General features: G+C 37.2%; 1 protein-coding gene across 1 annotated transcript in view; it reads right to left on the reverse strand.

The window, feature by feature from the left end:
- Positions 1–1544: 1544 nt before the first annotated feature.
- Ccdc18 (coiled-coil domain containing 18) overlaps positions 1545–12270 on the reverse strand; it is a 127810-nt gene continuing 117084 nt past the window's right edge. The window contains exons 28-30 of the mRNA XM_057772154.1: positions 12068–12268; positions 7472–7936; positions 1545–1580 (exon numbers count right to left, since the gene is read on the reverse strand). Of these exons, the coding sequence (XP_057628137.1) occupies positions 1566–1580; positions 7472–7936; positions 12068–12268 (681 nt within the window). The 3' untranslated portion in view covers positions 1545–1565. The remainder of the gene's footprint in view (positions 1581–7471; positions 7937–12067; positions 12269–12270) is intronic.

Here is a 12270-nt window from a genome sequence, read left to right on the forward strand (position 1 = left end):
CACGACTGCGCACTAGCACCTCACAGGTGACATGATGTCTACTGAGACCTCGCTCTGCATGACTGCACACTAGCACCTCACAGGTGACGTGATGTCTATTGAGACCTCGCTCCGCACGACTGTGCACTAGCACCTCTTCTGTTATTATCTTTACTTGTCCTTTCCTTGAATTGATTTTAGATTTAATTTGCCTTGATTTTCTAGATTCTTAAGATAGAAACTTGGATCACTGGTTATAAACTTTTTTAAAGAACTAGTACAAGCATTTACAGCTATAAATCTAATTCTGCAGTAGCACACTACTACAATTTGAGCTCCATTTCACAAATTTAGCTGCTTATTAGCAATAAACCATAAATAATTGTAAGATTTCTTCCTCTGTGTCAGGAGTGTACATATACATAGCATTTCTGTGGGTTCAAGTCCAACCTGGCCTACATGGGAAGTGCTAGGCCAGCCAAGGCTACATAATAATGTATAATAAGACACTGTCAAAAAATCAAATTATTTATAATTAATAATTAGAAATCTGTCTCTTTTGGACTGCTATCTTCCTACATGAGACTTGGTTTTCAGGATTTCACTACTATATCACTAAGGAGGATTGTGTGTATGTGTTTGTCCTACTAAAGCTTTACTGAATTTATGTCTACAGGTTCTAATTTATTTTCACTAAATTTGAGGTATTTTCAGCTATAACTCTACTTTTCCTATCCCATTTCTCTTCTTAACCTTAATGCTCTCCAAACATTATATATGCTCTTTTCATATTTATTCTAAGATTTTTTTCCTCTGGTTCTTCAGATCAGCTCTTTGCTATTCAACCATCTTTAAGTCAACTAATCTTTCTGTCATTGATAATGGCTACCGTTTCTGTTATTCTCATCCTGGGTGTTCTAAACTTTCAAATATACTTTTTGGTTCCAGACTTTTTCACTCAGTGTTATTCACGTTTGACTCCCAGCACCCACATGATGACTAATAACACATACTAAGGGCTTCAATGTCTAGTTCTTCGTGCTAATCATGTATAAAGAGTCACTAACTCAAAACTATCTCTTAACACTTGCACTGATTAACTTTCTTTAGAACATATAATTCTACCATGTAAAATGATTCTATCTGAAAACAGAAATGAGAATGTTTCTACTTCATAGGGCTGTTTTGATGATTAAATATAAAGTTCCTGATAAACATCGAACACCCAACAAGTCTGAAGAACTTATTGAGTGAATTCATATTACTAACTTAAGAAGTAAATATTACAAAATAGCAGATAATTCAGCAGCATGACTAAAAATACAAACACTAAATTTACTTATTAGGTATTTTAGCCATTATCTTTATGTAAAAGGCAAAGACAAGGAAACCAGCAATTTTCACCAAAAATAATAAATTAATTTCACCAAAAATATAATTATATCTTAGAAAGGTTTCTTTTAAAATATTAAAAATAAAATTTATTCAAAAAATAACAAAATAACAGCTTCTATGAAATATGCACTATATATAAAAACCAGTACAGTACCAATTTCATTTTTCATGACATAGACATCTTCTTTTAATTACAATTTTCCTCCCTAGAATGCAAAATAGATTAATATTATGAATATTAAAATTATAATTACTTAGCATTAAAATCTACCATAACATTCAAGTATATAATTTAAAGATAAAGCAGAAAATAGTAACCAATTAAAAAAATCAGAAAATGTCAGTACTATATCACATGGTTATTAAAAAGCAAGTAATTCTGGTAATGCTAATACAGGAGCATACGGTTAAACCACGTTTTAAACTACAACTGGGAGACATGAAAATTAGATGCAGGGCTGGAGAGAGGCTCAGCAGGTGAGTAGTCCTTTCTATTTCAGGACACCCAGGTTTGGTTCCCAACACCCATGTCACAAGTGCCTGTAACCCCACATCCAGGGGATCCCATGTTTTCTTCTAGACTCTGAAGACACCTGTACTCACCTGTGCATAAAGCCACACCAAGACACACACAATTAGAGATAACATCTCATTATGGTTTAGATTAATGCACACAGTAAAGGAAGGCAACCGGTGATAAGAATACAGGAGAGGGGGCTGGAGAGATGGCTCAGAGGTTAAGAGCATTGCCTGTTCTTCCAAAGGTCCTGAGTTCAATTCCCAGCAACCATATGGTGGCTCATAGCCATCTGTAATTGGGTCTGGTGCCCTCTTCTGGCCTGCAGGTATACACACAGACAGACTATTATACACATAATAAACAAATAAATATTTAAAAAAAAAAAAGAATACAGGAGAAATGAAGCCAACAGAGAAATATCTGCAGGTAAAGCAACACAGCACAGGAAAGAATAAAGACAGATGAAGACTAAAGAGTAGTGTGGGACAACTGTCTGTGTTCTGTCAATTATATTTTAAATAAAATGCTGATTGGTCAGTAGCCAGGCAGGAAGTAGAGGCAAGGCAATGAGAACAGGAGAATTCTCATTCTCTTTGGCAGTCCTGGCCCAGCCACAGAAGAAGCAAGATGTGGCTACCTCGCTGAATGAGATACTGAGCCACATGGCTAGCACAGACAAGAATAATGGGCTAATATAAGTTATAAGAGTTAATAAAGAGCCTGAGCTAATGGGCCAATCAGTTTATAACTAATGTAGACCTCTGTGTGATTCCTCTGGGACTTAACAACTGTGGGAACTGGGCAGAACAGAAATCTCAGTCAACAAAAGAGAGTTTAAAAAAATGGGTCAAATCTTATCATACCTTGAATTGGAAAATATTATCATTATCATGTTCTCATATGTTTCCTATCTTTGTTTCCCTTTTAGCTCATTTTGTCATTTCTCACATGTAGGGGAGACCCAGCCAATCACCTTGCTTGTAGGGCGGTGTCCCCTGAGGATATTTTTTACTTATAAAGATTGCGGGCGTACTCCCCACCTGCCCTTCTGCTTTCCTGTTCTCTGCTGGAACCACACGTTCTGTGAGTCTTTCCCTAATTAAAACTGAAAATATTTTTATAATTTCTGTCTGCCTTCATTTATGCCGGTACAATTACACTCACAATCACCTTTTGTGAGCTATTTACTGCCCTTTTTGGAAATAGGATGGACATGAGTAATATTTTATAAGTTCCTAATAGAGCTCCTAATAAGTTTCCTTTGCTGTAGTCCAAAACAAAATTAGAATGGGAAGCTTGTTTTTTTTTTTTGTTTTGTTTTTGTTTTGTTTTGTTTTTCCTGGCAGAGTACTGTGCTCAGGTTAGCTTCCAATTTGTGCTCTTCTTGCCTTAGTCTGCTCAACTAATGGGATCATGAAATTGTGTAACTATGACCAGTCAAAACAGAAGGGCTTTAGTTATAATTACCTATGTAAGTGTGTGCTATATGTGAGAGCAGGTCCTGCAGAGGCAGACGGCCATCAGATTCCCTGAAGTTGTCAGCTACCTGTGAAACGTGGGTACTCTGAGCCATCTCTCCAGTCCCAGAACAGGAGTTCTTAACATGAGGTCTCTGAACAACCTGAATGTGTTCAGAGTTTTCCATATGTAAAACATCTTTTGTTTGTTTGCTTGTTTTGGGGTTATTTATTTATTTTTTTTTGGTTGAGTTTTTGTCAGAGAAGGAGCCTGATTTAACATTCCTATGTGGAGGCTTTACTATGAACTGGATTTCCAACATAGGAAACAGACTGCTAACCACAGGAAAAATCAGTATTTAGGCTGTAACACAAGAAAGAAAGTTAATATTTATTAAATACTTTTTGTGTGCACATTTTAAGGTTTGCTCAGTTGTGCTAACTGTGCTTTAAGGTGATATTCTCTAACCATAGCTAGAAAACAAATACAGTGTCTTGTGCCCTCTTCAAACTAAAAATTTGACGGTAAGGCATTCGCTATACAAAACAAAACAAAACTGATGTATCAAGCAGTGCGTATTAAATCTGAACATGAAAGATAAAGGGAATTAAGTGTAGCAATAAAGAGTAAAGAATGGCAGCCAGGACAAAACGTTTTGTGGGTTCTCTTTGCTGTGGTGCCATAAACGTCTACATAATGTCTTCAGTCATTAACCCAGTGCTGCCCTAGACCGTGTGGGTAACCATCCACGAAACAGAAAAACAAAACTGAAAGTAACCCATCTCTAATCGAATAAATTATTTTTCTATCAGTCTGGCATACCAGGCTTTATTATAACTACACTTTAAGTTTCCTTGGGATAAGAGAATTTTAAAATCCTGCTTTTAAACTGGAAATTAGTGTAATGCATACTTAACAGTACGCAAAATAAACTGAGAATCAGAACTAGCCTGTAGGTCAAGGCTCTGTATCCTAATTTGAAAAATTTCTTATATCACATTCTATAAACCAGTAAGCATTTATTAATTCAACATATATAAATGACTAAATAATAAACAATGATTTCAAAATTTCATTCAACAATTAACAATCTTAGCTATGAATCTTCTTACTTTCTTTTTAAAAGAAAGGTAACAGTAAATTAGATAAGAAAAGATACAGGCCCTTAAGAAAAAATATTGAGAAGATGTCTTCAGTTACTCTTAAGATTAAGGTACAATATATGTATGGTGAATTTACGAAAATTCATTAAAACAACAAAGGCAATGCAATCAAGCCTCTTGAGTTACGTGAGTATAAAGTTCTAACTACGGTGGTTACTGCACTTAAGACATAGAGCATCATTTACAACAAACAAAACATCTGCGTACAGAACTTACATTAGGTTTTACGAATCCAATTCTAAATTTAAGAACTGGCACTTGGGTAATGGGGCACACAGCTTTAATCCCAGTACTTGGGAGGCAAAGGCAGACAGATCTCTGTGAGTTCCAGGCCAGCCTGGTGTACAGAGCAAGTTCTAGGACAGCCAGGGCTACACAAAGAAATCCTATCTTGAAAAAACTAATTTAAAAAAACAGCTATAGTATTTTGAATATTTTAATTTGGCACCAAACTTTCATGACAATTGAATAGGTAAGATGACATAAAAGTACACGTATACAGTTCAATGGTGTACAGAATAAGAAATAATTTTATTAGTTGTACAGTATTTTCAAGTGTCTGCCTCTCCCCTGTCTCTTTCTACACTGTCTTACTATGTAGCTCAGGCTGCCTTTAATTCAGAGAAATCCACCTGCCGCTGTCTTCCCAGGGCTGGAATTAAAGTTATGGATCACCAAACGCAGCTGAAGTTCTCTCTGAACCCCAACTGAGAAAGCAGTGTCAAGGCCAGAACATGTAGGATCACTATTCACTGATATTCTCAATGGAGCACAGTGGGTTGATGGAGGTGGGTCTTGTATATATCTGTTGCTTTCATTGGTTAACTAATAAAGAAACTGCCTAGGCCCATTTGATAGGCCAACCCTTAGGTGGGTGGAGTAAACAGAACAGAATGCTGGGAGAAAGAAGCCGAGTCAGGCAGTCGCCATGATTCTCCCACTCCAGACAGATGCAGGCTAAGATATCCCTGGTAAGCCACCTCGTGGGGCTACACAGAATATTAGAAATGGGTTAGATCAATATGTAAGAGCTAGCCAATAAGAGGTTAAAACTAATGGGCCAAGCAGTGTTTAAAAGAATACAGTTTCCGTGTAATTATCGGGTATAAAGTTAGTCGTGCTGGCAGCCGGGTGCCAGGAATGTAGCCTGCCGCTCCTAACACAACAGTGGGTAAGAGCAGAGACTCAGATTTTCATTGATACAATGGAGATAATAGTATCACTACAATAGAATAAATTCTAAGCACTATTAGTTACTATTACTAATATAATAGTATATATTACAGGGTTGTTTGAAGGATTGAGTTTATATAAAGAATTTAGAATAGTACCTTGCATATAGTCAATGCTATATGTTATAATTACAAATTTATCATTTTGGGATCAGATTTATCCTGTATAAAATTATCGTTATTTTTACCAAAACCAGTCTTGTGTATCTGTAGCACTAATTATCATATGGGATCTCTGGGGGTTGGAGTCCGGCCCGGCTGCCTAGACAGATAGTCAAAAACAAATCAAAATAAAGCAAAAAACAAAACAAAACCCTCAAACTTCCATCACTTACCCTGATCTAGATAGAAAAAGCTGTTCTCACAGAGATAATCAATAAGGAAATTTCTCTCCCACCACTGTTTTCATATTCACACAGCCTGGCCCCCTGATCTCCTTAACATGCTTTGTTTCCAGTAAGGCTTGTGAACAATTTTGTACTTTTATTTTTTTCTTCTATTTCATAAAAGAATTGTTTCCCTCTTTCTCTCTCCCTCCCTCCTTCAGATGGTTGGGGGTGGAGGTCTTACTATATAGTCCTGGCTGTCCTGGAACTCAGAGATACACCTTGCTTCTGCCTCCCAAGTTGTTTTTGTTTGGTTGGATGGTTTGTTGTTTATTTATTTATTTATTTTTGTTTTTGAACAATATCTCCTGTAGCTCAGGATGGCCTGGAACTTACTCAGTAACCTAGGACAACCATAAACTCTGGTCCTAGCAGCTCCCAGGTGCCAGGAATAATCCTATAACAATAATATATAATATTATTATGTAATACCATCTAATAATCCTATAAAGGTGAATGCCCAGTGTACACAGAGCCGGAGAGTGAACCTAGGACTTCGGTCATACTAGGCAGATACCCTATCAACCGAATTACATTTCCCATCCTAGAATCTTCAATTTCTTGAACACTTCCTTAAAGCAAAATACTTAGGAAATGACTTTCTGTCTCAATTTACCCCACTGGTTTAACCGAGCATTATGGCTTTAAATATCATCTATCTGTTAATGATACTTAAATTATAAACTTCATCTTCAGAAACTCACTTGCTCATTAATATCTCCCAGATACTATGCAAATATCTCCAATCTGAGGAAGCCTGAAACTTCTGGTCTCAAACACTTTGGATGAGGGAGGATCAATCTATATGGATTTTTTTTTTTCAAGACAGGGTTTCTCTGTGGTTTTGAAGCCTGTCCTGGAACTAGCTCTTGTAGACCAGGCTGGTCTCGAACTCACAGAGATCCGCCTGCCTCTGCCTCCCAAGTGCTGGGATTAAAGGCGTGCATCACCACCGCCCGGCTATATGGATTTTTTTTTTAAAAGATTTACTTATTATGTATATAGTGTTGTCTGCATGTATGCTTGCAGGCCAGAGGAGCGCATCTGATGGTTGTGAGCTACCATGTGGTTGCTGGAAACTGACCTCAGGACCTCTGGAAGAACAGTCAGTGCTCTTAACCCTGAGCCATCTCTCCAAACCCTATATGGGATTTTTTTCCCCTCAAGTAATAAAATTATATCCATTGAAGAAAAAATATTACTTTTTCTCTCCCCCCCGCCCCCCCGTGAGGATCTTGAACCCAACAATTCTCCTGCTTCTCTCTCCTAAGTGCTGGGATCACAGGTATGCAACAATATGCCTGGTACAAATTACCTGGTAATGTGTGAAATACATACCTGAGTTAAACCAGCAGCTGTCTGCGGAGAAGACTTTTTTAACAATCTCACTTCTTTGTTTATATATCTTAGCATTCCACTAAGAGTACTAAAGTCATTACTTTCAGAACTATCATCCAGGTTATATGGGAGAGGTTTAGATGAATCTGAACGGTTGAAAGCTAGGGCTTTATGACCACCTCCTGATGGTGAAGGCTGTTCTAATTGCATTTTCTTTAAGTCCTGTAGCAATTCTTCAGAGAGATCTTCGTTGCCATGACTTTTGAAACTAAGGTCACTGGCACTAATAGAGCGACGCAGTTTTCTGCATTTGAAGAATGATATCTGAGAATGTTTGGCAAACTTAGGATCTTGACTATCAGGCATAATTTCTGTTAGAGCTGTAAATGAAGCTGGGAGAAACTTGGGGTCTTCTGTCTTTTCATGTCCCGAAATTTTGGCTTGCAATCTGGTTAATTCTGATTCCTGTAGAAAAATCAGTACATAGTACATACTCAATATATTTCTGTTTAATAAACTACTATAAAATCATAGTTTCTTAGAAGTAATCTTGGGCCAGCCAGTGGTGGCGCATGCCTTTAATCACAGCACTTGTGAGGCACAGACAGGTAGATCTCCATGAGTTCGAGGCCAGGCTGGCCAGGCTGGTCTACCAAGTGAGTACCAGGACAGGCTCCAAAGTTACAGAGAAACCTTGTCTTGAAAAAAAGCAAAAAACAAATAAACAAAAAGTCACCTTGATGAGCCTTTGTCTCAGTATGGAAACTCTTGAGAAATTTTCAAGTGTTTTTCGAACCTTCTACTGCTAAAGATAGCTGCCATTTAGAAAGAATTATGTATTTTCATCTGAAAATCGCTTCCAATATTCTAATTTCATAAAAACTAGATTTTCCATATAGAATATTTTAATGTTAAAGATTTTAATCTTAGAGCTGGAGAGATGGCTCAGGGGTTAAGAGCATTGCCTGCCCTTTCAAAAGTCCTGAGTTCAATTCCCAGCAACCACATGGTGGCTCACAGCCATCTGTAATGAGACTTGGTGCCCTCTTCTGGCCTGCACTGTATACATAATAAATGAATAAATCTTTTTTAAAAAAAGATTTTAATCTTATACCTGTGAGTTTATCTGTGAAAGTATAGAGGTGAATTATTTTCTTCTTAATCTAACATGGATATACATAAAAGGACTACTTTTAGAATTTCTAAAAGGAAGTAAATAAACATTGGTTATTGTCTTAGTCACTTTTCTACTGCTGGGACAAAACACCAAGACCAAGGCAATTTATAGAAGCAAGCATTTAACAGGAGCTTATGGTTTTAGAGAGTGAGTCCATGACAACTATGGTGGAGAGCACAGCAGCATCCAGGCACATTGCTGAGAGCGTATATCCTGACCAACAAGCAGCAGGCAGAGAGAAAAATCTAACTGGGAATGGCCTGAGATTTTGAAACCTCAAAGCCCACCACCAGTGATTCACCTCCACCAAGGCCACACCACCTAATCCTTCCCAAATAGTTCCATAAACTGGGAACCAAGTATTCAAACATGAGCCTAACAGGGCCATCCTCACCCAAACCCCCACTATGTGTTTATAGCCTTATTACAAAAAAGCTTTCCTAAACTAGATATTAGAAAAGATTTTTTTTTTTTTTTGGTTTTTCGAGACAGGGTTTCTCTGTGGTTTTGGTTCCTGTCCTGGAACTAGCTCTTGTAGACCAGGCTGGTCTCGAACTCACAGAGATCCGCCTGCCTCTGCCTCCCGAGTGCTGGGATTAAAGGCATGTAGAAAAGAAATTTTAAGATACACTGAAACCCCACAAGACCTAAAAGCATAAAGAGAGGGAGGGAGGGAGGGAGGGAGGGAGGGAGGGAGGGAGACAGACAGACAGACAGACAGACGGACAGACAGATAATGTGCGTTTTGTTACCTAACACAATCTGGCCTTAAACTTGGGTTTGACCCTTCTCCTCAGCCTTCAGTATGATGGGATTATACACAAGCACCATTATAAGTGGTTGTAATTTCAATTTCATAAGAGAAATAATATAATGCACTATGCAGAATAACATTAAGCATTAAACTTTTTCTTAGGATCAAAATCAAATGTTACCGTATAAACATTATGATGTGCTATAAGATACTTATACCATCAGGGCTCTCAGAAAATTACCTTAGCTTTGTACTTGCTCCAGTTACCCTCATATACTATAATACTAATTAGGGCACTATAATAATCGGGCTTATTGAAAAACCAAGTTGCCTTGAAGTGAGTGGTTTCCCTCACTTCTGATTTTGCTGTCACTGCCTGCTTTCTACTCTTCAACTACAGGGAATTTTGTTTTTAGTCTTTGAGATGTTAGCTTTAAACTCACTTACACAGTCAACAACCATGACCTTGAATTCCTGAGCCTCAGGCGTCCACCTCACGAGTGCAGGCACTACAGGTGGTTTTAAGTGGTGCTCAGGATCAAAGTCAGGGCTTTTGTGCACACTATACAAACACTCTTCCCACTGAGCTACAGTCCCAGAACTACTTACACCTACTTCTCATTGCTACAGTTACACCTTCAAAATTCTTAGATTAGCAGCCTTTATTTTTCCTCTTTTGTACTCTTTACATTAAAGCTAACTAGGATTGACTTTGAGAGCTATGTCAACCATGAAAGAAATTCTGTTTTAAAACTAGTTATTACTACATTACTACATTAGCTACATTAACTAATCACAACACATTCTCTAAGATTTCTTTATCTATGGCTCATTCAAGAACAGCTACTATTTAGATGGGTGAAAAGATGGTTCAGCAGGTAAGAACACTTGCTGCTCTGTGGAAGAACTTGTTTGGTTTGTAGTACCCACAAGAAGGCTTACAACCATTGATGACTCCAGTTTGGGGAATCTGTTTCTGTCTCTGGCCTCTGTAAGCACTGCATGCACATGGTGCACACATAGATATGCAGCTAGAATGCTCAGAGGCAAACCATAATCTCTCTCTCTCTCTCTCTCTCTCTCTCTCTCTCTCTCTCTCTCTCTCTCTCTCTCTCTCAGACAGGGTTTCTCTGCGTAGCCCTGGCTGTCCTGGAACACACTCTGTAGACATGAAATGCTTCTCTTTTTAAATTAATGCTACCATTCAATCAATATTTTGGCAGTTTCATAAATAGCCAAACTTAAAATGTGAATGGTTGCCACCAGCAATCAAACTGCACTAATCTCATAGACAGTAATTAGTGAGTAAGCAAAATAATTACACTAACTAGGGATACAATGTAGACTATTATAATTTTTGAAGGTTTTTCTTTTTACAATGAAGATCTTTAATTTTGTGCAAATTTTATAAACTTCCAGAACACTAAAAAAAAGTGCTTTGACCAGAGGCTCAACCTAGGACTTCATACATGATACATGCTGGCCGAGTGTTCTATCGCTGAGCTATAACCCCAGCAGTAGGAATATCATCTTAATAAAAGCACCAATAGTGCTCATTCTTTTTTGTTTGTTTGTTTTTCAATACAGAATTTCTCTGCATTCTGGTTGTCTGGGAACTCAATCTGTATACCAGTCTGGTCTTGAACTCAAGAGATCCACCTGCCTGCCTCTCATGTGCTGGGATTAAAGGCATGCTTCCCAACTGCCTGGCCAAACATACATACACATACAAACATACACATACATAATGTTTAGCCTAAACATTCTATTAATGCAGTATACAGAATCCAGAGCATCCTACATGCTAAGCACAAACTATGACACTGAGCTGTATCACCAGGTCCTAAATATAATTTTAGATCATGTCTATTCATATGTACATAATACTATAAATATAAACTGTACTATAAAAGAATGACTCAACTAAGTACAGAACTAGAAATATATATAAGGTATTGTTAGTTTTATTTCTTTTTTAGTAACTTCTACTTTGCTACTATTTTATTCTTTTGTAAAGGTTTCAATGATAACTTTACTTCATTAGCAGTTTTATTTTTTTATTTTTTTTGATTTTTCGAGATAGTGTTTCTCCATAGCTTTTGGTTCCTGTCCTGGAACTAGCTCTTGTAGACCAGACTGGCCTCGAACTCACAGAGATCCGCCTGCCTCTGCCTCCCGAGTGCTGGGATTAAAGGCATTAGCAGTTTTAAATGAGTACTTAAATATCCATACTGTTAATTTCAAACTCCAGACAAACTGCCATAATCAAAACAGATGAAAAGACAGCCTAAGTCATTTTAAAACATCTGTATTTAAACCCAGTATAAAAGAAGTTCTGAATATAATGTTATATTTTTAGTTTATAATTTTCAAAGGAACTTTACTGATTTTGAAAAATGCTTCAAACTTTTTTAAGGCACATCAGGTATAAAACCCACTATAGTAAATGTTATAAATGGAAGTGTTTATATTTAAACATATGAAAATTATTTTGGGGTAATATGATGCATATCATACTAACAACATCTCATCTTTGTCTTCTAAAGAAGATGTATTTTGTTTCAAGTCAATAATACATCATGAAGACCTCTATAAGAGAGAAGACAAGAAAAATAAATAATCTACTGTTCACCAATGTTATTTCATTACTTTTATGTTTACTTACTTTAATAAGCAATGCTTCATTTGCAGCTTCAATGACTTCATTCCTGTCTTGAACTTGTTGATGCAAATTGCTTACTGTATCCTGAGCTTCTTCTAATTCTAGTTTTGCTTTCTCTAGTTGTTCATTTAGCTGTTGAACAGACGTCTTCTGAGAATCAGCAGAAACCTTCCACTTTGCATGATTCTCTTGATGTGAAATCATCT

The sequence above is a fragment of the Chionomys nivalis genome, chromosome 6 (genome assembly GCF_950005125.1).
Source record: "Chionomys nivalis chromosome 6, mChiNiv1.1, whole genome shotgun sequence".
NCBI lineage: Eukaryota > Metazoa > Chordata > Mammalia > Rodentia > Cricetidae > Chionomys > Chionomys nivalis.